At 39.4% G+C, this 27,249-nt stretch overlaps 1 protein-coding gene across 1 annotated transcript; it reads left to right on the top strand.

The window, feature by feature from the left end:
- Nucleotides 1–951: 951 nt before the first annotated feature.
- abhd17c (abhydrolase domain containing 17C, depalmitoylase) lies at nt 952–26,195 on the top strand. The gene is made up of 3 exons (XM_035156533.2): nt 952–1,842; nt 16,101–16,280; nt 23,575–26,195. The coding sequence occupies exons 1-3, from the start codon at nt 1,358–1,360 to the stop codon at nt 23,792–23,794; spliced, it is 885 nt and encodes a 294-aa protein (XP_035012424.1). The 5' UTR covers nt 952–1,357; the 3' UTR covers nt 23,795–26,195.
- Nucleotides 26,196–27,249: the final 1,054 nt, after the last annotated feature.

Here is a 27,249-nt window from a genome sequence, read left to right on the forward strand (position 1 = left end):
ATTTGCAATTTACAAATATGTAGATTTGTTGGGATTTTGTGGTAATGCTGCCAAGATAAACAATTTTGTGTTTGTAAAATTTAAACCCTTTGCTAAAAGGATAAATCTGAATATTCGTTGTCTCGGCACAGGCGTTATTTGTTATTATTTGTCAATCTCAGCACCTGTGATTCCAGGGAACTGATCCGGATACATCCTGGGCACCTTCTCTTTGAAGTTTTCTGTGCACATCCAATGGGGAGAACCCATCTGTTCTGGGAACACCTCAGAATCCCAGGAGGAGCTGGAGAGCATTGTTGGGGAGAGGGATGTCTGCAATACCCTATTAAGCCTGTGGCCAAGACAACCTCACCTCGGATAAGTGGAAGAAAATGAATGGATGGAGTCTCAGGACCAATTCAGCCTCATATGGGCCAGCCAGAGGGCAAACACCAGCCAGAAGCAGAGCTGAGGAAGATGACTGGAGAGCTGCATGCTGAAGAGGGTGCACCGCTTTTTGTTTTATGATGGAAAATTATTTATGTAAAAAAATGTGGCCAATTTCTATTAACTGTGAAATAAACAATTATCATTTGCAGCTGATTTATTTTACCAGAAATATACCAGGAAAGTCAAATATCCTTTTTCGGTCACATGTTCAGGTGAATGTGAAGCCATGAAGTAGATTTACTCTAATTATAATGATAATAATATTTTTTTATTATATATATATATATATATTTGATAATAATATATTATATATATATATATATATATATACAAAAACAACATAAACCAAAGTGTAACATATATATATATATTACACTTTGGTTTATGTTGTTTTTGTTAAATGTATTCAAATGTTAAATGAGTTTTTACTAAGTAAATATTGTATTGGGATTATATCTATTACTATACAATGACTATAATAAACTGACATTGAAAAAACACGAAAGGAAGCAAACCAAAGACAAGCAGGATATCCGTTGAACCGGAAACCCGGTGTCATCAATGCTGGAGATATGGCTGTTAGCTCTCTCTTTATATATCAGACCCAAACCTTGGCTAACACGACATATTATGTTTTAGAGGCAGAATAACTCTATCGACAGCAGTCGCGTCACTGTCTTGTGTTAGAAGAAGAGTAAGAATTGAACAGTTTTATATATGTCTCACTTGCATGAAGTGTGAGCTGTGCTGTTAGCTACCTGCTAGCAGGCTAACGTGTTAGCTGCAAAGCCGAGACAGGAGCCACCTGTCACCCAGCGCTGCTCTCTTCAGGCGGTTCATGGCTGATAGGTAGGACCTCAAACCAAAGGAGAACTCTGCTTTTTCTGGTAAAGTGGAAGCAATTATATCGGGAACCGCCCGCGCCTAAATGCCCCAACAAGGCCCCAGGATGAATGGGTTTTCTCTCGGTGAACTGTGCTGGCTCTTCTGCTGTCCGCCCTGTCCCAGCCGCATCGCGGCCAAGCTAGCTTTCCTCCCGCCGGAGCCCACGTACTCGGTGCACACCGATGCAAACGGGGTAGCTAGCTTACATTTAACCGAGCGGGCGGACTGGCAGTACTCCCAGCGAGAGCTCGACGCAGTGGAGGTGTTCAGCACCAGGAGCAGTCGGGGTAACCGGGTCGGCTGCATGTTTGTACGCTGCGCCCCGAACAGTCGCTACACGCTGCTGTTTTCCCACGGTAATGCCGTGGACCTGGGGCAGATGTGCAGCTTCTACATCGGCCTCGGCTCCAGGATCAACTGCAACGTGTTCTCCTACGATTACTCAGGCTACGGCGTGAGCACCGGTAAACCCTCTGAGAAGAACCTGTACGCGGACATCGAAGCGGCCTGGCAGGTCCTGAGGAACAAGTGAGTTCACTATTGAATCAGCAGTTCATGCAGTAAGATAACACACCGTCATATTAACAAACGTACACTCTAAATTAAAAAGTGCTGACTCTGTTTATCATTGTTAACCATGAGTTAACTGACACAGCAGCGAAGGCTTGCAGAAGACGTGTGCTTTACACTGGTGTCTACTGTGTGCTGGTGCAGCCTGGTATGTTTGTGTAAAATGAATTTGAACACATCACATTTATGATTAGTCTGCACTCTCACAGACTCAACCATAAATCAAGGTGCAGAACGAACAGAGGCAGTGTCTCAATTCGGGGGCCTTATCCTTCTTAGGCTGCATTTGAAGACCGATTGACCGATCACAGCGGTTAGACTATCACAATTCGAAGGCTCCTCCTAATGTTGCAGACATTCCACCTCCGAGCAACGTATGCTCCACCAAGTGGATCCTCCCTGGCCCAACATATCCCATGTGTCATTGCACTTCGGTGACGAACTGGTTTTCACAGAGGTAATGGTGTCAAAAAGCGAGGGGGAAATGTAAGAAGAATTTATTTTTCATTGTAAGAACTCGACCAAACAGGTAACTACATGGTTAGGTGTTAACCACATGGAAAAAAACGTTTTAATCAACCGAAGAACTTTTTAGTTTGTAGCTCTGTTGCTTGGTGAAGTCTAAAAGAGCAGGACAAGCTGGTGATGCAATAAGAAGACCTGAATGTCTCATTTCAGTTCGGCCAATGCTCTCTACACGGCCGATAAAGGACGCAGCCGGCGTCGTCTGTGTGACTGAGTCCTCTGAAAGATGCTGCCCTGCAATTGAGACATGGCTAATTACTGCATCCCAGTTTGTGGGCTGCAAGCAGACACATAGTGACTGGGAAGCGTCCCTGTGGGCCATGCCTGTTGTAGGGCTGCTGACAGGTTTGCTGAACACCATAACTTAATAAAATGATGATCACACGTACGCTTTTAGCAGTTGGTGAACTTTATCATGACTAACTCCACTTGGACACACGCCATGTAACCTCTGAACTCTGAAGTGTGATAATGCTGGATGTTAAGCATAATTTAGATTACACATTAGATGCGAGATGATTGGGAGTGAAAATGAGCAGAGGGGGGGTTGAGTATCTACACGCAAACACAGACGCACATACAGACACCGACTCAGCTGATGTCTCTGACTCACTTCAGTTTAAAGGTTAATTTGTTTAAAATCACTGCCACAATTTAAATACTGACCACATAATGATCGATAATTTTCTTAAATGAGTAAAATATTTGTTCATAGCTGCACGCATTCACTCATAAATGACTCCGCTCATTCTCATCATATCGTGCTGAAACGCACACAAACTCACAAATAAACAAAAAGTGTCATCGGACACGTGCGCACTCAGTTTGGCTCGCGCAGCCGGGGATGATAGAGACGCAGAGGAGCAGTAAATTACTGACAGAGCCGACATGTATGAAAATGTCCAATTATGACCCAAATATGATTCGGTCCCATTTTTGAGAGACAAAATTAGTTTTGCTGAGAACAGTGCTCGAAAAGCTGCCCTCTAGGAGAGCAGCGCGACTTCCGCAGCTGAGCTGACCTGCGCCGCATCCGGTGTGTCAGGTCTAATCTAACATGGACGCGGAAATGAAAACCAAGCTGCTCCGCGGCTATTCCGCGTCCAGTGTACCTGGGCGTAAGCATAGACAGTTCATCATTCTTTAAAAGGGGACATAGCATGCCCATTTTACCTGAGATTGATATGGTTCCTTGAGGTCTTAATGAAATCTGTAACATACTTTGGTCAAAATACCACAAGGATCATTTAAAACAGCTCCTTTTTACCCTGTATAAAACAGCCCTCCACAGACGACCTGTTTTGACTTTGCCTGTTCCTTTAAATGCTAATGAGCCAGCTCCCCCTCCCCCTCTCTCCCCCATGATTTTAAAGCGATATAAATTACATATTTTATATGATATAAATTATCAAATATGCATCCCATGCACGGTATTCCCCTTGTTGTCCTGGAGTTTTAATTTTCCCAATCACATAATTAAATGTCCCCCTCTGCCCATCCACTACAAGCACACACAAGCAGACAGACAGAGAGAGAGAAAGAGGTGGGGGGGCTATGAAGACCATCATTTACCCGAACCCCGACATTCAACGGGTACAACAACAAAGCGGAGAAAGCAGAATCGCCCAGGCTGACCTTATATGTACAGTCTATGGGAGCTGACCAGCGGAGAAATGCTCGTCCCGTGTGAACAGCCAGGCGGCTGCGTGGAGAAACGGCGCTGCGCTGCCTCGCAGCACTTCCGCGTCAGTGTACCCCGGCGGAACTTCTGTAACGACGGAACTACTGCAGCTTGGCCCGAACTACTGTAGCCGGCGGAACCTGTAACCCGGCATACAGTAGAGCTGAACACTCTTGAAGTCTTCCACACAGCTGGCGAGTGTGGAAGACCGCTCGCGAACAGCGCGGCGCCGTTCTCAACGCGCCAGCCGCCTGGCTGTTCCACGCGGGCGAGCATTTCTCGCTGGTCAGCCCCATAGACTGTATATATAAGGTCAACCCACGCGATTCTGCTTTCTCCGCTTGTTGCCGTTGAATGTCGAAATTCGGAGATTAATGCGCCCAGACACTGCGGAAGTCCTCCACACTGCTGCTGTGTGGCGCTGGCCACAAATCCAGCTCACGCACGGGAGGCGGCGGCCGCTCAGGCAGCTGCAAACCTCCCAGTCAACGGTCAGACAAATGCCACATGTGAGTGAATCGGCCCGGGCTGACCATCGGAGAAAATGCTGGGTCCCGTGTGAACAGCCCGGCTGCGTGCTTGAGGCAGCTGCGCTGCCTCGCAGCCTCCCGGTGTAAACCGAATGCTTGAGTGTGGGGGACGGGGGCGGGGCGGGGGTGGGCCAAGACCATGTGGGAGACACCAGTTCCTTGTTCACGACACAATACCCAGGAAGCGCAATCATTCGCTCAAGCATGACGTTTCTGACTTAGAGGAACTATAACAAAGCAGCGAGAGTGTTTTCCCCAAGAGTTTTGGGTTGGTAGACATGCAGATACCCATTAACCTGTAGAAGCACTAACAAGTGGAATTTGCATGCTATGTCCCCTTTATAGAAGCTCTGTAATTGTGCTTGATATAAACCACTGCAGCAAAAAAACAATTGTGCTTTTAATTTGAAGACAAAAATAACAAACATGAAGTGATTCATTTCAATGTTGCTGTCATGACAGAGATGAGCACCCACTGCACCTGAGAATGTCAAAATGGCCTGGCAGCCATTTTTGACCCGCAATTTGACCCAGTCGCCAACTGCTGCTGTAGTTTATCCAAAGACATTGAAGAAGATGCAACTGGGTCCACAGACTGACTGCATGATACCCCCTATCCCCACTAAAATACACACACTGACTGCTATAGATCGTTAGTTGCTTTTTTAAAATAAAATTTGTATGAATATTGAACACATTGTGTCCAAATAGCCCCAGTGCCCCAAACTTTGCACCGAACTTCCCGTTACCACTAAGAATACACACGCCAAGTGTGAATTTGATTAGAAGAATGGTCCACATACATACTGATACACAGACTGTGGAATTAGTATGTAGATGTCAATCGGGGCGGCTGTGCCTTAGGGGTTAGAGCGGTCGTCCTCTTATCAGAAGGTCGTTGGTTTGATCCCAGTCTTCCCAAGTCTATATGGCGAAGTGTCAAGATACTAAAATTGCCCCTTCTCATAAAGATAGTGTTGCACATAGATGCGCTGTATGAATGTGTTTGAATGGGTGCATGTGAAAACTGCACTGTAAAGCGCTTTGAGTGGTCATCAGGACTAGAAAAGCGCTATATAAATATACAGACCATACCAATATCAACTAATCTCTCAGATATACCTGGTACGAGGTGGTCTGATGTTCATTACAATGCCTCTGTTGTATAACTGATTGAATACTTCTGAATTTAATGCATATTTAATGAAAGAGCCGACAGTGTAATTGTCCTATTGTTATTGTCCCTGTGCTATCAAATAATGATAAAGGCCAAAGGCTGATCATTACTCCATATAAAATTAAGCAAAGCCATACATTTCTCATTCCGCACATGCCTTAGATTAATGTTCCATTCGACAGACAGTCTAAAGTAACTGAAAGAAAAACAATACCGTCTCTCCCCACATACCTGTTTAAAATGTAATTGTTCCCTTGCCCTTTTGTAGAGTGAGCTACCCAAGCATTCAGTATAACAGTGTTAATCATTAGGCTCTTCTTCGGGGAACTAAACACCTGAGGAGGAGGTTTATGTTTATTCAATATATTTTTAATTACATTTTGTGAAAAATCATTCAGACTGTGCCTTTAACACAACTTTGTCCTTTTACTCAGCTTTCAGGGCATAAAGACTTCTAAAATAAAATATTTATTTTGCTCAAAGATCAGTTGTCTTGACGTTTTGGTTATTGCTGAGTTTATTGTCCTCGTTTTTTAAATTGCATATCCAGACAGTAGGCTTTAAAGATGCACTACACTCCTGTAATGACCAAAGAGTTCCTCCGCACTCCAGTTTTCTTTATGGCCATGGTTTTGGAACATCACTGAGAGTTCAAACTGAATTAGAGGAAACATGTAATAAAAAAAACAAGGGAGTGTGTCTTAAAACAAATAAAGTAGGATCATCTGTGACCCCATCACCATTTGGGTTTATAGACATCAAAGCTCAGCTGGTTATTCCAATAAGCCAATTTCTTTGAGTATGATTTTCTTTCATTATGGTTACACAGGCCTCATCATATCAGTGAGAATGTGGGCTTTGTGGTTGGTGGTTGAAAAGCAGCCCGGGGGGAAGTTCCTGTGCTTTTATTGAGAGATAAAAATGAAGCATGGAAATATCTTGCCTCTGAGCCTTGGCTTCATTCTGTCTATGCTGGACATTGCTCTGTCTCTGATGTGGCTGGTATTGGCAGAACAGACAGTGTGACCCTGTACCGATGATGTGCGACTTCCCAAGTGGCCTAAGCAAAGATTCCAGCCTGCACAATCTGAGATTTATTTAAATCTATAGAAGCATCATGTTTTCTTCCCTGCATTTAGTTTCCCTGCATTTCAAGTCCCATTGAATAATATTTTACTTTACCATACCTAGCTCAGGGATGCTGTATTGCATTTTCATCTTTTGTGGGTCTAGTGTTCACTGCCGTTTATTAGCATGAGCTTTGCAGTTTCACTGTAAAAATATAATGAAATGTAAAATTTGTTACATATCATTATATACGTATATTGCTGTCTCTTAGAAACAGGCTGGAATTGGGTGTCTTCAAAAATTCCTAAGTTCCTAAGTGTGACTTTGCTATGGTATATTTTGTGAACATATTTTAGAACAATGGTGCTGTAGTGTAGAGTATAATGGGCACTGCCATTGTTGTTGGTATCTTATAGATAAAAATGGATCAACGTCCGTCGGTGACCCTTCCCAATAAAAGTCCCAAACAGATACACTGCTTATGATGACAGGAAACACAAATTCACTGACCAACCTTCCACAATAAGGCAACTAAATAAAATAGCTTACATAAATTACTTTTAAATATCCAAACGTTACACTATAAAATCTAACTGGATATATTTGATGATAATAATAAATATTTTAGTTCATTAGCTATATTATAAGCTATATATATATATATATATATATATATATATATATCTATATATATGCTATATATTGCTTTTGTATTTTTCCTTATATAGTATCTATAATTGTGAAAACCGTGAAACTGATATTTCCTCTGACAATAATCTTGGCACTAAAATTTCATATCGTGACATCCCTACCTCCAACACTATTTTGCAGCAGCACTATCACTGCATCCTGGACTTAGTGCTGCCCAAAAGGATTGTGATTGGTTTAAAAAAATGCAAACAAGCCACAGTGTTCAGCCTAACCATTCTCCTGCACTGACAAAGAACTTTCTGAAACTATGAAAAGCTGTGACATTGCATAATATTCAAGTCTCCTGTAATAACAACACAAATACCTTTCTCTCACCTAAAAGGTTAATCTGCTGTTGACCTCCGAGGTACATTTAACAGAATCTGAGAATCCAAATGAGTCCAGCTCTGCATGGTTGATGGTATGTTGTGTTTAGATTACTCCTCTTTTGTGAGTAATGATGAGCTGTTGGCTGTGTTTTATTGATCATATTTTCCCACAGCATTGTCTAAAATCAATTTTCACAGAGCACCTTATCTTAGAATATGAACATCGTTTTCAACCTTCATAATTTCACCTTTGGTAATCCACCTGAATGCCTCAGGCATCACTAAGGACAGACCCAACATGTCATCCACCAGGTCTATTTAATGACCTTAATCAAAAGTGATTTGTAATGCCAGTTGTGTCGGAAAGCCTTTTTATACAATTCTCCCACTAGGTTTTAATGAAGTAGAATGATTTAAGCGGCACATCACAGCTCTGATTTGGAAACAATAATGTCTGATGAAACAATATTTCATCTAAATGACACTGGCTGTTACTATCCTTTTCACTGAAAAGCTTTTGTGTTTGATGTGTCCCTTCAGAGCAACTGAGACACTCGCACCCTGGTCTTGTTTAACAACCCCGTTTTACTTTTTTCTACCCTCTACCAACAAATAGTCTTTTTGCAGCAATAACGGCGCGTGACAGAGCTACAGGATGTTCCGCTTGTTTTTCCATTTTTTTTTTAAGATTGGTTTTGTGATATTTAAGTCTGTATTGAGTTGAATTATTGTCAGGATGAAGGAACATTTTTGTCATTTTGGCAGAAAATGTAAGTGATCTATTGCTTAGATCAGTGGTGCTCAACCTTTTTTCAGTGATGTACCCCCTTTGAAATATTTTTTCAGCCGAGTACCCCTTAACCAGCACAAAGCATTTTTGGTTGAAAGAAAGATGTAATACACAGTGCTGTGCCATTAGTGTCGGAGTTTTAAATTTGAAAGTGCCTAGTTACAAAGTTTAATAAATCAATCAATGTGCATAACATTGCTCATTTGTAGTGGTCTCTCGAAATATTTGGAAATAAAAAGATATAAAAATAACTAAAGATATGGGGGCACTTTAATTATCTTAAAGTGCCCTCTTTTGGGATCATAATAAAGATATGTTCTCAAACTGAACTCATGAACTTAATTATAGATAAACACTTCTTCACAAAAAATAGATCATTAACTTAATTTTAAATAAAAGATAAGCTCAAAATAAAAAATTTAAATATTTATCATCTTAAAATATCTTCTTTAAGGATCGAAAAGAATACTGATCTTAAATTTACAAACTGTCAACACTGAAGATTACATTGTTGCATTGAACTGAGTGAGTGCTTTTGCATTTACATTTTAGTGAGAAACTTGTGCTTGTGCTTCACTGAGGATCTTTGTCAGTCTTGGTGGCAGGGAAGCAACTGCTGTGATCAAGCTCTTCTCCAGGCACAGTCTGTTTCTTTGCTTTGTTTTGATCACAGTCATTGCAGAGAAGGAGGCCTCACATAAATATGTGGAGGCAAAGGGTAGTAGCTGCTCCAAAGCTTTCTGTCCCAGGTGAGGGTGCTCCTGCTTCACACACACCCAAAACTGTGTGAGTGTGGATGTGGCAAACTTCATCTGGAGGCCCCGGTCAGATGACACTTCCAGGAGTTTTTCCTGATAAGTGACAGGTAGCTTGTTTCCGTTTGCTTCGGGGAGGCTTTTCGCATCGTGTCTTGAGATGACCTGAATTCAGAAAGTTTCCTCTTAAAAAACTCAGGTGGCTTACCAACATGACTTTCATGTTTTGTCTGGAGATGCCGCTGAAGATGTGCTGGCTTCATGCCACTGTTGGCTAATCTCTCCCCACAGAAAAAACACAAAGTGTAAATAACCCAATCTATGTTATTGTTAATATTGTTGAAGTGTCTTTCTGTTATTTTATTGTGAAATATTTGCTCGCTTTAAGGTCAGACAATTTCATTTCCGTTTTTGTATTACATGCTTTTATTTTGAAAGTGTTCCGGTAGAGACGCGGACTTCCTGTTATGAATCTGTGACTTAACAACGGAAAAGTTTTATGTTTTAGCAACCCTCCGAAGAGGCACAAGCTTTTACGTTGTTGTTTAGGGAAGGCTCAAATAAACCTGAAAACATCAGTTAAAGTCTCGACCATCTTTCGGGGGATATGCTACACAAAGCCTTGGGTGGGTGGCAACTCGTGGACGTAAATCCCATTACATTTCATTTAGCATTAAAACATATTCTTGTGAATACTGACGGAATTTTGCCGGCTCTGGTTTCGCCTTCTTTGGCACTTGTCCCTCCGTGTTTTCAGCGGCATTGCTGCTACGCTTTAACCACGACTCCATTGTTTGAGTTTTCAAGGCGGCAGTGATGACAGGTGGCGTGTGCCAGGTTGGGTCAAACCATCCTGGTATGGGGGAGACTCTGGGTTTTTAGGATAATGAAATTGAATAGCCTACTGAATATAAAATTCAGTTCATGAACTTACACTTATATTTTATTGAATATTTATTAAATAACAATTTTTAAAGGATTTTTGAATGGATGCTAATTTTAAATATATTTAAAAAAAATCTCACATACCCCCAGGGGTACCCGTACCCCCATTTGGGAACCACTGGCTTAGATCACTTGCCACCTCTGAAAGCAGTAAGGGGATTTATTATCTGTAGTGGATAAAACTATTTAATAATCCTCACTGTCTTATATAAACTGACCTGTAGTATAATTTTTATGCGAGAAAAATACTGCTTCTTCCATTTGGAGACTGTTCTACCTTGGCTTTGACGTCCACTTTTTTGCACCAGTCCTGATGTTTCCATGGAATTTATACACCGCATGTTTGAACAAGCTATTTTATACTGGCTTGAGTTCGCATGTGGAAACATTTTTCTCTCCTTTTCTTTCTCTCTCCCTCGATATCTCTGTTTCTTTGGAAGTAGCCCAAAGACACGATTTTTCCCTAAACATAGTTCATTACAATTGTTGCCACTCCTTGAACTGTGAGTAGCATCAGTAGATTCGCTCATTAATTATACAAGAGAAAATGAAGGTCATTATTCTTTTTAATCAAACATGTTTTTATTTTGGAATATTTAACTGGCTCGATTTCAGCCGTTTTAAAACTTAACACAGGCACATTTGGCCTTCCTTTCTCAAACAAGGGCCAATTTTGAAGTAGTGTATATTCAACTCTGCTTGTATTTGTTTTACACAAGCTTTGGTTTATAATCAATATAATCTAATTGACATTAGAATAAATTATGCAGATGAGACAAACATCTCTGTGGTCTGTAAGGTTAAACTGACATTGACTGTTCATTTGGGTTTGTTCAGACCTGTACTTACAGCTGTCCACTTGTGATTAGATCTCTCAGGATGGATGTTATTACAAAGTCTGAATGGAGTCTTAGAATCACGATGTACATCATGTATGAACTGGGCTAATTTGATGGACTTCTGTTTTTTAGGTCTCTTTATCTAAGTTCACTCACCCAGCAGGTGCGTGTAGGTTGTCTAATTGTCCACCGTTTATTCATTGACTTTGAGCTTTCATAGTGTCTGCCTCATTTACTGTGACTTTCTATCATCTTCATCACCACATAAAGGGGAAGTTCTGGATTAGCCCATATATGTGTTACAGTCGTTTCTTTATAAACCCAACATTTATCCACTGAACCGTATGTTGTGCTGACACTTTTCACCTAATTATAGTAGTTGCAATTACTAACTTATATTAGACCTGTCCAGTTCAAGACCCTGTCACAGAAACTGCAGTCTATAAGCTTCCACATTTTATGATGAAGTCAATTCAGATTAATAAGCATGTCAGACTCGTGTGATTAACAAGTGTATATACTTCAGTTTGAACAGAAATCTGCCTTTGCTGTTGAATGGTTTTCACATTTCAGTCTTGACTGCCGCTCAATACTAAATTAATAACATGAGAGCTGGTATTAAACTAAACTCCAAACGTGTTTTGTGGACTCAAACACTTCACCCAGTAGATAATGAGTGGATTTTTATTTCTGGGTGAACTATTTCTTTAACAGCTCCACACCAAACAAAATACTGATTGTTCAGTGAAATGCAAATTCCTGCAGATAATCCTTGAACCAAGTTGCATGAATTTATTTGTTAAAAACAAAAGAGCAGATATCACACCACGTTACTTCCATCTTATCTGAAAAAACGGCGTTGACTGTTTTGGAAATGAAATTGTCATAGAGACTCTTGACAAGAGGGACAAACAGTTAACGGTTTCACGATTAATCACAATAAAATTCCTGATGGTCAGCATTACCATATGAAATTAAAATTATCATTAAAACCGCAGTTGATTATCACGATGTAAAGTTTATGGAAAAACAGTGTCCCGCTCGCAGGTGCGCTGACGCAGCATGCACCATGGGCTTTGTTATGTGCATTTGTGAAGATTGATTTGTGTTTGTTTGATTCACTCTTTTATAGGGGATGTATATAAACATATTTTTAAAAACGGCCAACATTTTGTGCGTACGCAGTTCACCTGCCACACACGAGACGAGATATGACTTGCAAAGCCAGAACATCAGTGTTAAATCGGATTCATGATACGACACCATTGATTAATAACTAAATGTGATCGTCAGTTTGTGTGAAGATCGTCAGAGATGAGTAGACACACACACACACAGCAGACAGATTTAAAGCAGATTTATGACGCAATGCAGTGGTTTAACTTCATTGTTGCAGAAGAGGCATCGCTCAGTTTATCCATGAACAAATATGAATTCAGCAGGGTTTTTTTAAGATCAGTTCTACGCGTGAGTGATTAGAAAAGAGCAGAGGAGCATAGTTGCTTGTTGACCAGCGCTGAATGATGTGCCTCAATGCAGTGGTGCTGCCAAGAGGGGGCCAGCGAGGCCACCGGACACAGAAAAGGCTTTCATCAGAGTTTTTCACCACACAAGCCATTTGTGCATTGATGTGTAGAGCGTTAAAATATAAAGAATAATAACATCACCATTGATTTATTATTTTTAGGGCTGTCAAAATTAACGCTTTAACGCGGGATGATTAATTTGTGGAATAACCTCGTTAATTTTTTTAACGCATGCGCAGAATGACCTGCTCCGTGTACCCATACCTGCCCCTACTCACTCGCTCAGAGCGACACAAGCAGTGAGATCAGAGCTCGTTCACGTGAAGCAGCCGGTCAGTGACTTTGTAGAAGAACAGTGAAACACAGAGTTTCTCTGGTCACAGCTGCTCAGTGATCAGCGCCGCTGCGTCATGATCAGAGCAGAAGCTGCAGTTGGTTTGTACAGAGCTGGAGTTTCTGTGTCCTCCTCCTCTCTGCTCTCACTTGAACTAATAAACACTCATCACTAGTTATCAGGACCTCATCAGCACATGAAGTCACTTAGTGTTTGTTTGATTCGCTCCGGAGTTTATGAGGCTGCATTTAAACATCATGAAAATGACTCGTCTACATGTTGTGCTCAGTACAACATGTAGACGTGACGCTCACAGTCAGGACTCAGTGTTATAATGAGCGGAGCGACACGCAGACATGATCCGACACCATCGATTCAGAACCAAACACATGACCGTAGGTTTGTCACCTAAATCATCCCAATAAAAAATGAACTATGAACGTGAACTACTTCATTTTCATCTGCATGAACTGAACTTAGAACTCAACCTTTTTAAGTGTGAACTGTTGTTTGCTCAGAGGCATAGCAAAGAGAAAGACGCATTTAATTATGGTGCATGTTTTAGTTTGATTTTATTTTTTAATCTTAGTTTTCATTTGGACTTGTCATCAATAAGAAAACAAATGTTAAATGTATATATCCGTCTTCTGTCACTTATCTTTCCGTTCCCACAATATACATAGAAATGGGGATGAAAATACTTTCATAATTTTTATTGATAATGTATATTATGTCAATATAAAACTTAGTGAAATTATATGTAGTTTGTGTATCAGTAATTTTTTAACATTGACAAAACATTTTAACCACACCGCGATAATACTGACAACCATGATAATTTTGTTCACTATAATCGTAATATAATATAATTATAATTGACACAAATGGCACAGGCGTGTATTAAAGTTTGAAGAATATTTCAAACAAGTACTTGCTTGAAATTGTCTCTGTTAAGACTCAGCTATATTCTCAAATGTGAACAACACATTTGGTATTGTAATGATGTCTGTAGGATCACAAGAGTCTAAACTCCATTTTGGTGTCAGATTTTTTGAAATCCATGATTGTTAGAGCTATAATCACCTTCACAGTGGTGAAGTGTCCTGTCAGAGGCGTTCTAGTGTTTGGTGAGTCAGCTGGCAGCCTGTAGGCACTTTGTTTATGTGTGGGGTCATAATCTCCTATCAGGATGACTGTTCAGTTGGGTTGCTGCTTATCAGAGGCATGATTTGTCTAGGCCAGCAGATTAGTCACACTCAAGCTGTTATCTGAAGAGCTGTTATGATGGCATCACTTCATAGGACACATACAATCTAACACCTTTTGTCCAAATCCTTTGTCATGGCTGTCTGTTAAGCAAGGGCCTAATCCTTCTGTATATACGTGTTGTGGCAGAGGGCTGCTGAGCGTTTCTGCTCAGCCTCTCTCTGCATTTCCAGCACTGTCAGGAAACGGGACGGTTTGCTTAAAGCTTCCTAGGTTGTGGGCTCTGCCAAGGGAGCATGCCTGTCCTCATTCTCTTTTCCTCTCCCTGGCAAACTCTAGACAGGTCTGTATTCTATCAGCACTGTCTTTGACCCCATAGTGTTTCAGAAGAGAGGCTGGGAAAAGCTATGCCACTGTTCAGGTCAGAGTTCACTATTGTGCATCAAACAGTGCATACCTGAATCCATGAATCCTCTACAATGTTTTTCCAAGTACACTCAAAAGAATCCAGACGTAAAAAGAGATGTTGCTCTCACTGAGCTACAAATATTCAGATAGGATGGGGTTATGGTTATTTCATGTGGTCCAGGCATCTGTGGACTGTTAATAAGTTTTACCACAAGCTCGCACAGGTTGCATCAGTTGGAATCTACTGATCTGCCTTATACAATACAACATATAGTGGCTTCACTCAGCAATGTATGAATACACATTTGCACTAAACATGTAATGATATGAATCCAATAACGGTTGTCACAAGGTTCAAAGTTTTCTTCCTTTTTAAATATCTCCAAAGGTCTTCATTGGAAAACAGTGTTGTCTGATGAAGACCATTCAATGTGATTGAAAGCTCCTAAATATAAAAGCATAGTGAATCTTGACTAAACACTTTCCCCAAGTTCAAGAACAAACTTTCTTGTTATAAACTCTCACTTCCTCACATTTTCACAGCAAAACTAAACAGTAGCAGGCTTTTGAGTGGGAGCATTACAAAATTTGTGAAATTAGTAAATCCTGCTCTCAACTTAAAAACCACACTCTTGAATAAAGTTGGGGATAAAAAACATGTTCCCATAGTATTTTAATAAATCACAAATGATTTTGCATTAATCTGAGACTTTTCAAACTTGGCCTTCTCACTGCTTTGTCATGGTGTAACAGTATTAGATACAAGGGACTGTTGATGGTGAATTTCTTGGACCTGCCAACTGCTTGACAAAGCCAACATTAAAGTTTTCCCGTATCAGATCTTAAATGAATATGAATCTGTGATATCTATCCACAATGAATAGGAAACAATAGCAAGACTTCACATTATTTCAGTGGACCAAATGGTAAAAGGGGGCTTTATATTAAGGATCCTGTTGGAAATAAAAGTCAGAATTACTGACATGTCATGTACATTGTTTTTGGAAATGTGATTTATGATAATTTCTAAGCCTATGATCCACCTTATTCCCATGCTTTAGTGTTAAAAAACGTTTATTTTTTTCTGCTACTGAATGCCAGAGCTTACATGGCTAGAAAATTTCCTGCACAGTCAGGGAATTCTTTATGAGAAGCCTGCTGACATTAATGCTGTCCTTTTTATGGGGGCAGTTGGGGAGAGGGACGTGGAAGAGCAGAGACACTTAATGGTTTAAAGTAGTCATTGCCGCAGTGGCATACTTTGACTTAAACATGTTTGCACACACTTGCACACAAAGACGCACATTGAAACATAAAGTCCTTAAGATATTTCCCAATGTTAAATACAAATTTTATTTTCTATTTAAAATAATGTTATACATAAATCTTGTTTCGCTGTGTGTTGTTGTACAGGTATGGTGTAACACCTGAGAACATCATCCTGTACGGTCAGAGCATTGGTACTGTGCCCACCATTGACCTGGCTGCTCGCTATGAATGTGCCGCTGTCATCCTACATTCTCCACTCATGTCAGGACTACGGGTGGCCTTCCCTGATACACGCAAGACGTACTGTTTCGATGCCTTCCCCAGGTGAGTCTCACACACCACAGCAACATTTACCTGGCCAACTAAAAGCCATAGGGCTAGGAAAAAGCCGAAAATGTATCGCAACCAACTTTTATATCTTCTAACTGACCTAATTTTGCTAATGTCGATTAATTTGGTTAATACTTTACCCAATGCATGCATTAACAAACTGTCAGGTTTCCGCTATGTTCCGTGCCATATCACCCAGCTGGTTGTCCTCACTACCCTGCTGACCTGCACTCACATTACACATCAAAGAGATGGTTCACCCAAAAATGAAACTTCACTCATTATCTTCTCACCCCTATGCCGATGGTGGGGTGGGTGAAGTGTTTGAGTCAACAAAACACTTTTGGAGTCTCAGGGGTAAACATTGTTGCAGCAGAAGCCAATACAATTGAAGTCAATGGTGAGTGCTTCTTCAGACGTAATAAAACAACAGAAAAAACATAAGATGCCCCCATATTGCTCATGTGGTGTCATCCAAGTGTCTGAAAGCCCCAACATTCATATTTGACTTGAAATGGCATCATTTACACCATGCTCATATCTTCCTACGAGGTGCATTCACGGACCCTCCGACACCCCATTGTGTGGCTACGTCCGCTAGCTTTGCTACTTCCGGTGGACTTTTAGGCTTAATACATCATTTTGAGTCTAATATGAATGTCGGGGCTTGCGGACACTTGGATGGCACCACACGATCCGTAGGAGGCATGTTGTGTTTTTTCAGTTTTATTGCGTCTGAAGAAGAAGACACCATCTACTTTAATTTGATTGGATTCTGCTGCAACGCTGTTTTTTTCTGAAAATCCAGAAGTGTTTTGTGGACTCACTTCAACCACCCCTCCATCAGCATAGTGGTGAGGAGATAATCAGTGAATTTTCATTTTTCGGTGATCTATCCCTTTAGGAATCTACATTCTCTAATATCAAGTTGTGTTTTTTTAGCTTTCTTATTCCTCTACCAAACAAACGTATTACTTAGATGTAATGATTTGGTATGCCATTTGCTACTAATTTCGATTTGATAAAATAAAGAGAACCCACTTCATGTGATTGCTTATGTTAGTGTCAGGTAGCTAGCATGTAGTCTAAATAACAGCTGGGTTGCTCACATTGTGGAATCTTGTTGAACTTTTAATCACATTTTATGTTAATATCTTTATAGCTGTAATTTTGGACTTGGAATTAGAGTCTGTCAGTCGGTGCCCTAAGTCTAATGTTGAACCAACAATGATAAACAAACAACATTGGGTACTACTGACCAAAACACTATGATCTCAACATTAGGGCTGCAACTAACGACTATTCTGATAGTCGATTAATCTATCGATTATTGAAACGATTAATCGACTAATCGGATTATGAATCACACAAATTCTCAATTGCTCTTATTTAGCCATCGGCTTTTAAATTTAGCTTGAGGTTGTTCGCGGCATGTGATGACTGAAAATAAAGACAATAAAGATCGATACTTCATTCAAAAATGTCTTTTAATAAACTTTGCTGCATATTAGGCTACTAGTGATACAAAAACAAAGAAATCAAGTTTTTGTCCATTTAAAACCAAGGACAGGCAAAATGCTAATACAATTTTTTTTAATTTAAATTCAAGTTTCCGTTTTTCTGTAAACAAAAGGACAGGGAAAGTAGCAGCAATAAAAACATCAACAAACAAAACTACAGTCTTCTTCTGACTGCATAATTGTGATTAAATAAGATGTTTGTCAGGCAATAGGATAACATTACGCTTTTAAACTCGCTAAAAATTTTTTTACATTCAAACCATATTTTTGTAATGGATTCTAGAATACTGCACACGGGTATTGTGGGAGTTGCCAAGACAACTCTGTTTATATAGCAAGCTAGATAACAGGATATCTTATCGAGGCGAGTCTGCATCGTCTACGTTATAATGTACAACGTGCCTCCTCTTCAAATGCTCGTGCATAACGGACGTGCTCCCATGGAAAGCAAGGTCCGTCTTACAAATATTGCAGGTAGTTTTTTTTCGGGCTAAGTTAAGGGTGAAATTCTCCCATACTTTTGACTTTCTGGTACGCGATGGTGTTGCAACGGACGCCGCCATTGTGCTATGTTTTGTCGCTATTGCACATGCACGACTTTCAGAGATAGGAAGGGAGCGAGATCGCTCACTCCTCAGCTACTTCCATCAGCACCTCCGGTAAAACGACGTTTAGCATGAAAAACACGCGCTATGACGTAACCAACGAATCATCGACTATTAAATTCGTCGGCGACTATTTTTGTCATCGTTTTTTGTCGACTGCGTCGGTTAATCGTTGCACCCCTACTCAACATAGGGTAATATCAGTGTCATCTTTTAAATCCTGCATTTTCAAGTGTGTACAAATAAACTAGCTTATTTTTCAGTTATTACCCTCTTGTTTCGAAGTTGGTGAGACTTTTAACACTGAATGTTCTCATGCTGCAGATATTTTGTTGAGGTTTGTGTCAGAGTGGCAAGATAAGATGTCTGGAGTCAAAGCTTTTCAGCTGGACTTTTGTAAAACCAGCAAGAGCCCACCGGCAGTATAATTTAGTTCCCCAATCAAGTTTGATGCTGGGGTTTGGCCTCCTTTTGTCTTCTGTATATCATACATCACTTGTAGAGTTGTTGTTGTTGGAACAACACTTTTCACAGGTGATACTTATTTTTGTAGAATGAGAATATTTTAAAGGTGAATAGGCTTTGGATGAATAACATTTTTTATGCTGGATACCTTGGGCGCTAAGCATGGAAAGATGGCCATAAGGCCAAAATAAGGTCAAATCAATTATTGGTCCATTGTTAAAGCTCACTGGCTTTTCTTTAAAAAAGTTCTTTGACACGCCCCACTGTGGACAACGAATGTCTGAGGAACATAGCATTGTCGATGAAGTAATAAACACTGTGAAGGATTCTACTCGGTATTCCAAGAGCAAAAAAAATAAGATGCAAACAACTCATCTGTAGGAAGAATCAAAGGTCCAGATTAGAATTTTCAAAAAAGCACAGAGAGGATCTGCTCAGGGTCCAAAACATATAGGTTTATGTGGGAAGCTCATTTGTGGTGGTGTCTTGGCTGCTTCTGGAACAGAACCTACTCTTACCTCTGCCAAGAAGGTTATGTTCTTGTCTGTTGGTTTGCTTGTTTGTTTGTTGGTAAGCAAAATTAGACAAAACACCTGAATGGATTTCTATGAAACTTGCTGGAAAGATGCAGTATGGGTCAGGGAAGAACAATTAAGATGTTGGTGTAGATCCACTTAGTATTTATTTTTTTACATTGCAAGGTAGCATTATGCAAAACATGATGGCAGCAGCGGAATGGAGCCAGAATTCTACGGAAACTTTTGTTGCCGGTTTACAGAAAAAAAACCTAAACTGGAGGAACTTGATAATGCAGCAATTCTGAGCTCTGGTTTGTGGGTCAATGACGTATAAGGATTTTCAACAGGCCAATTTTAAAATACAAAAAAAAAGATCTATTATAATTATTCAAACATTAGGAATGTTGTGTACACATAAAATCATATAAAAATTTCAAATTATTTTATTTTAGTGTTTTTTCATCTAGATGAATTGGCCGTGGCCTTAAAAAATGTCATGTGGTGCGACCGTAATTTATCTTAAAATGAATAAATTTCCTTAATATGCTTACATTTTTTTTACAATTTCTCAATAATATAAAGTCATTTCATTAGTAACAAAGTAGTTGCATTTCTTTAGAGTTTTTGTAAATAATGATCTCATATTTTTGTTCTATAATGTCACCGTCCCCTTATTAAATGTAGTTAACAGACTTATTTTTCCAGTAAAGTGCATAAAATTGATAAAAATGTTTAAAAAATACCATTCATTTAAGCATACTGTATCAGTGATTAATATTTCATATTTACTTTAAATTTAATACAGGTCTTGGTGTTATTGGTCACACCACATGAGTGGTCGCTCCAAATGATATGAAAACCTCCTATTGTTTAAAAAGATCAATAAACAATAAATTCCATAAAAAAATTTGACTTAAACCAGATTTTATTAAAATTTCATAGAATTTTCACGAACACAAACATTTCCTAAACATTTTTTTTTAATAAATATCTCATCAAGAACATTTAAGTGCAGCACACATTGTTGTGAACAAACTGGCTGCTCTTGTGCTACATCTACATCAACCAGAACTGGTGGAATGTTCTCCATAGATGGCGGCGTAAGGTCTAACACAGCGTTTGCCATATTTTTACTTTCTCTGTAAGCTGTGGATGCAGCCCTCCATTTCTCTCTGTTTCCTGTTCTCTTTCTCCGTCAACTCCCTTGACTTGGCATATGGAATCTCTCCCTGCTGTTTATTTCTCTCGTAGCTGAAAAAGATATGTAATGTCATGCCATAAATCAATAAGTTATTTTGGACTAATGATAGATGAACATTTTAATGCAAATATGCATTTCGTCCAGTAATGAAAAACACAAAAGAGCAATATGTACTTCATGTTGCTTTATTTGTAGTTGAGCGGTTTTTATTTTTCTTGGAAGTGGCATCTGGTAAAATAAATTTAAACAGTTATAAATAAATAAACACATAAATAAATAATAAATTACTAATAAATTCATAATAACCGAGATAAGATTACATGTTACATTTTTGGGGTAGTATTTATTCATGATATTGTACAATAATTAAACATAAACCGTTGTTTCTGAAATATTAGAAAAAAATACTCTAATTGCATAGAAATATTTTCCAAATAATACTAAAATAAAGTACTTTATGTATATAAATCATTAATTGAATTTAAAAAAGCCCCAAAACTCCCAATCTAGGACATATATCTATCATGTAAAACACTCTGCAATGGTCGCACCACATTTGGTCGCACCACATGATATTTTTCTAGTTCAGTCAAAATTTACAGCCACAGAATTGGCCACCTAAAGAAAACAAACTAGGTCAGCACAAAAGGTCACTATGAAATTTATAATCAAAATATATATTTTTAGAAATAACTTAGAATTCATAGTTTTTTTGAGGTCATACCACATGATATCCAAATGTGGCAACTACATACCAGCTGTGAAAAAGGTTATTTTTTTCCAAATTTGAGAGAGTTACAAACCTGTTGCTGCTTCCATGGGTCCTTGGCAAAATGGTTTATGATGCAACTTCCTGTCTTTGAATGGATTTCAACATCAAAGTCCCAAATTGGTCATTTGTTGATGGTCGCACCACATGATATTTCATAAAATGGACATCATCGGACAAAGTTTGTTTGTATACTATGATGGAAATATAAATGCAAATGCTTTGCAATTTTGTACAGGACTACAAAAGACTTTGGAAATCATGCCAAATATGGCAGAAAATAAATTTGAATAGATTTTGAGTAATTTCAAAGAAGTTTTCACAACAGCAGTCATGGCCAGACGGTTGCACCACATGATATTTTGACACTTTAAAAAACAGAAACATTTAAATAACTAATGGTTTTTGGAAATTTAAAGTGTGTACATATATGGGACAGGTACTACATATATATGGTATTTCTTTATGTATTTAAACCTTTTTTTAACAGAAGAAAATGCAGTCGGACAGAAAATATAGGCGTCACGTCAATGACCCTTATATAGAATAATATGAAATTCTTTTAATCAAATTAAGATTCTTGTATTTCATATGCGTTTTCCTGACATCATATGCCCATGATGCTAGTAATCAGTATTACATTTAAAAATTTAACCAGACCAATGAAAACAATCAGCTGGTCAAATCATGACAATTTTCAAAGCTTGTATCTCCCATTTATACAGATTTGACACATTTCCATTTTTATAAGTGAGTAATCAAATGGTTCTGAATTGAGACGAGCTAAGATGCTCCAAGTCAGTAGGCTGCAGTTGTTACTCTAATATGTCAGATATTCATTGTTGTCATGTTGTAGTTACTGCTTGACAACATTAATTGCTTGTTAACATTAAACCAAGAAAATGTAAATAGACATCTACACCGAACCCTTGATTTTTACTTATTTATAACTTAAGATGCTTAAAAATATGAATTGCCTAATATAATTGGATTCTGTAATGGATTTTTATTTTATAAGATGAGATACTGGATTTGTTTAAGAAAATGCTATAAACCCAAGCCCGAATAGTCTGTTAACTTTAATCCAGTGTTTTTCACTCCTCTGTCACAGTTTTTTCTTTGTAGCTGTTACATTCATATAAATATTGGGTGAGATAATATGCACGTTTGACAGTCTCATCTGCAATGATTCAGTCTGTATACCCGACCAGAATAATAGTTTAATTCCATCTGGAATGAAATTAGCTTGCAATTATTTCCCTGCATTTATCTTCCAACTAACCTCTATCTGAACAGCAGGGCACCACGAGGTTTAGCTGCTACTTAGTTGTAGGTGAGGATGATTAGTGAGGAATTTGAATGCATGGCAGACACTGGAATTTGGTACAAGTTAATCCAGGCCACACAACACTGATCATCATTTAACTAAATGTGTATAAGTGCATTACACACAGACATATTTATACCAACTTTGCAATGCATTTGGAATTTTTGACCTAAGCCATCAGAATTGGAGCTAAAGCAGTAATGCAGCTGCACATTTGTTACAACTCCAGTCCCACTGTCGTCTTCTCAGAGTCTCGGGTCTCACACTCAGACTATGTCATGTTGGCTAACATGCCGTACCTGCATTGGAAAGTTAAGTAAAATAATAATTAAGTATTAATTATTGAAATTACTCAAGGCAGAGTCCCCTGCGATTGTGGTCATCAATGTGTATTAAAGCATAATAGAAAGCTGGATTTTACTGTTGTAGCTCTTTGAGGCAGAGCTCAAGGGATATCAATCTGTCCATTTAGGAAGCACAAGTGTGAATCAATTTCACCTGCTTTGGTGCAAATGAAAGTGACAACAGGTGCAATAGAGAGGCAAAAGCAAGACAACCTTAAAAAAGGAAATGGTTTGTATGTGGTGGCCACAGACAATTGCTCTCTACTTATCCTTCCTGACTGATTCTTCTCAGTTTTGCGTCCGTGAGGGCCAGTCAATGGCATCTATTTAGATCTAGTTATTTTATATATGGAGAGAAGTCCCCTAGTTTCCACCCCAGTGAGTCCAAATCTTCCATTTATAACCGTGAAGAGTAGCTGTGGTCAGCACTCTGATCCAGAACCGTAAATGTTTTCATGGTTTGACCCATTATTTTCCTGTTAGCCCGTCGCCCTTTCATACTAGCCCTTGATATGTCTCTGTCTGTTCTCTCTCCGCAGTATTGACAAAGTGTCCAAGGTGGCATCCCCAGTGCTGGTGATCCACGGTACGGAGGATGAGGTCATCGACTTCTCTCATGGTCTGGCCATGTACGAGCGCTGCCCCCGTGCTGTCGAACCCTTGTGGGTGGAGGGAGCTGGCCACAACGACATCGAACTGTATGCCCAGTACCTGGAGAGACTCAAGCAGTTCATCTCCTTCGAGCTTCCCACTTCCTGAGGGGAGCTCAGCCATCAGGCTGGGGTTCATCTCAACACAATCAAGAAGCCTCATCCTTATCATCTCCGAGCTCCCATTGTTGGCAAAGGGCACAGGACTGGAGCAACTTCATCACACTGTGCTCCCCTGTCCCTGCAGCTGTTTCATGCTGGTAACATGTTGTACACTGCAAGAGGAGCTCCTTTTAGATTGTTGAGGTGCAGCTGAGCTAAAGACCAGTCCCAGCAAGAAATACAGCTTTGGCTTTAAATGTAATGCTCCTTCATGTGGACCCAGTCTACCAATGAGCCCGGGCCTAGACACTGTTTGCACTCGCTGCTGAATCTGGACTCATTTTCCACTCCAGCCCCCCCCCCCGGTCTTTAGTGTCTCTCAATGTGAGCGTCACTTTGTCACATTTCCTTTTTTTCTCCCACTGCTTTTCCCACGATCCCTTGCTTTCCTTTTGACTGAGTCTTTGCAATGTTCAAGCTTGATTTTTTTTTTTGTATTCTTTTATACCAGGTGAAGAAGTATCAATTTTGCACCAAGAAATACAAATAGAAGTTTTGTACTTTTTATGTATTTTTAAGTTGCCATTCAGGGTTGATTAAACAGTTGCACTTTTAAGGTGCTGACATTTTCAGGTAATGATTTTTTTTCTGTCTTTTGAAGATGTTTATATACATTTTTTGTTATTGGCATTCCATGTTTTTCTTAACTTCTATTAGTTTTTTTTCCAGACTTGTGTATAGAAGCTGTTAACCAGAGTGCATCCCTGCGCATCTGGCCTTTATAGCTGTGATCTTTGTGGTCCCTGGTACATGCAACACCTGGCATACAGGGGAAAGATTGCACCAAACTTCATTGAGAAATATAACATTTTACAACATGCCTTGCTTATTGGAACACACACACACACACTTGGCCAATTCTGGTAGCGATTTTATCGAACCTTGTTGGGGGAATTTAAACACAACCTCAAATCTGTGGACCATTTGACATTGTGATATTGGCATCAAATGCAAGTGTGTGAAACTGCAAGTAAGCAACGCAGCAATGAACATCCCAGATGTTGGGTAATGTAGAAGTTTACCTCAATAGAAGAGAGAGCCGCATGTATCAGGGCTGCATGTCTGTTAACTGGACATCATGTGCTAATGAGACTTGACAACTGTTTCCAATAGGAACACACTTGACTCAATACTGTAAACTGAAGCCAGGCAGCATGGTGCTGGGTTTACCTGCGGACTAAAGACACTGAACTATGAACCCTGCTCTATGTGAACGTATTCAAGGTGCACATGCTGCTGGATTTGGATGTGTATTTCTAATTTATTAGTCATTTCACACTACAAGTAAAGCCTTACGTTTCGTACACATTTCACCTAGACATTTCTGGCCTCTCGTGGGACTGATAACTGCTGCTATTTATCAGAGGAATCAATCAGTCGCTCATATGACAGCTGGACACTGTGTGTGGGGGGTACTGACATGACAGCATGGTACTAAAACCAAATTCAGCCTGACCATCACCGTCCCCTTCGGTCACCCATGTGTTCCCGCCTGTAATGGGAGCTCTGCCTTTTACAAACACTGTTGTCTTCTGAGCCTTGTGACAGTCTGGAGTTGAAGCTGGGATAAGAACAAAGACAAGTGAGAGATCTATGAAGGGGAAATTAAATGTTGATCACATTTGACAGTTGTGGCTTGTTTTTGAATAATTTGTTCTTTTACCAAAACAAATGGGGGGAAAAATAGAAGTATAACACTAAAGGATGGAGTTTAAATCACACCAAAAAATAAGTGAAACACTACCACATTGAGGAATAAGCTGAAATGTCTTCAGAGGTAAGTTTGTGTTTGAAGGATATTTGCATAGCAACCTGTGATGATCGTTGACTGATCTGTGTCTTGCTGTGAAGTGGTTTGTCAGTCGGGTAGTAATGTTTTCTGATTCTAACTAATGTTGGGCCGGTGTTCTGGTTAATGAGCCTTCTCTTTCTCTCTAGTGTATCTCTTCTAGCTCCTCTTTTTAAAGGAAATAAACACCCTGATCATTCTTTTGATACTGACATTTTTACAAAGGCTTTCCAAACTTAATGTTGATAGATTTACACTGATGTGTGTCTGAAGCCAGTTCGTATGATAATCCTCTGTATTGGTATAATTCAATATCTTCTCTATACATATTAACCCTTACACAGGGCAGTCTAGTCTTATTGATTTTAACACTGGATTCACGATATGCAAATAAGACACATGATGCTTGTAGAATCAGATTTGTAATGGGGTGTAACATTTAAAAAAAGATGAAATAAGCCTTAAATATACCATGAAACAGATTGTTATACATGTGATGGTTGTTGCTAGAAGGCAGCACAATGGATGTTTTAATGCTAATAAAGGATGCATGAAAGTGTGTGTGACCTTATTGTTCCACTGCGTTTCTACAGTCAGCCTTTATTATTGCCTGTCCTTACTTTCCAGAGGCTTGGTTCACTCTATATGAACTGGCTCATTTACAATGGGACGTCAGTACGGTTTCACCTGAAGCATCCATGTCTGTATGAGACTGTAGATTCCTACTACTAATGCCTCCTGCTACTGAATTCACGTACAGTATGTCGCTTTGAATGCTTACTGTGATACATTTGACTCCTGTTGGGTTTTTTATTGTAGTTTTTGCACTTTAGAACCACTTTTGTCCTCATAGTTTACAAGTTTGTACAGCTTACATTATGTTGACTTCCATGCATTGTACCAATTTGTTCTCCGTGAGGACGTCTGGTCCTGACTGTGTGTTTGCGTGCACGATACATTAGAATGAGTGGATGGCAGCATGGAGGGAAGGGATTGTTGAAGGAAGCTGATCTGTGGAACAAAAAACCCTCTGCAGGAGTGTGTGGGAGCTGAATGTGAGTCAGTGTGAGTTCACAGCAGCAGCTACTCTGTGGGTTGCTGTCCTGCACCAGCTGTGTTTAGTTTCTAAGCTGTTTTCTGAGCTCTGCTGGAAGCTACATGCTGTTTTCAAAATGCTCACTGCCTCCTGTCAGTGAAGACAGCAAAGAGCAAACACAACTAATAATCTAAGAAGCAGTGCTCTTTTTTTAACTGATTGTCATTAGGTTAAATGAAGTTCTTCACATCAAGAAAACAAATTTCCTAAACATACATCACATTAAGCTGTATTTTGCAAGTTGCAGTTTTTTATTTATCTTTCAGAACTCACTTTTATGACATTTCATACTAGGTCAATTCTATCATTAAAAACCAACAATCACATACAGCAACCCCAACTACATTCAATAAATCAGACAAACGGTGGCGGAAAAATAACACTTGGATATACCGATTTTTTTTTTTTAACATTAAATATATTATTTAATGTTCCTGGTCAAATGTGACCCTTCACAGAGAGTGGATTTGTAGGTTGGTAATAAAAGCAGCAAACTGTAACACAAATACACCCAAAC

This window comes from Hippoglossus stenolepis, chromosome 1 (assembly GCF_022539355.2).
Source record: "Hippoglossus stenolepis isolate QCI-W04-F060 chromosome 1, HSTE1.2, whole genome shotgun sequence".
Lineage (NCBI taxonomy): Eukaryota > Metazoa > Chordata > Actinopteri > Pleuronectiformes > Pleuronectidae > Hippoglossus > Hippoglossus stenolepis.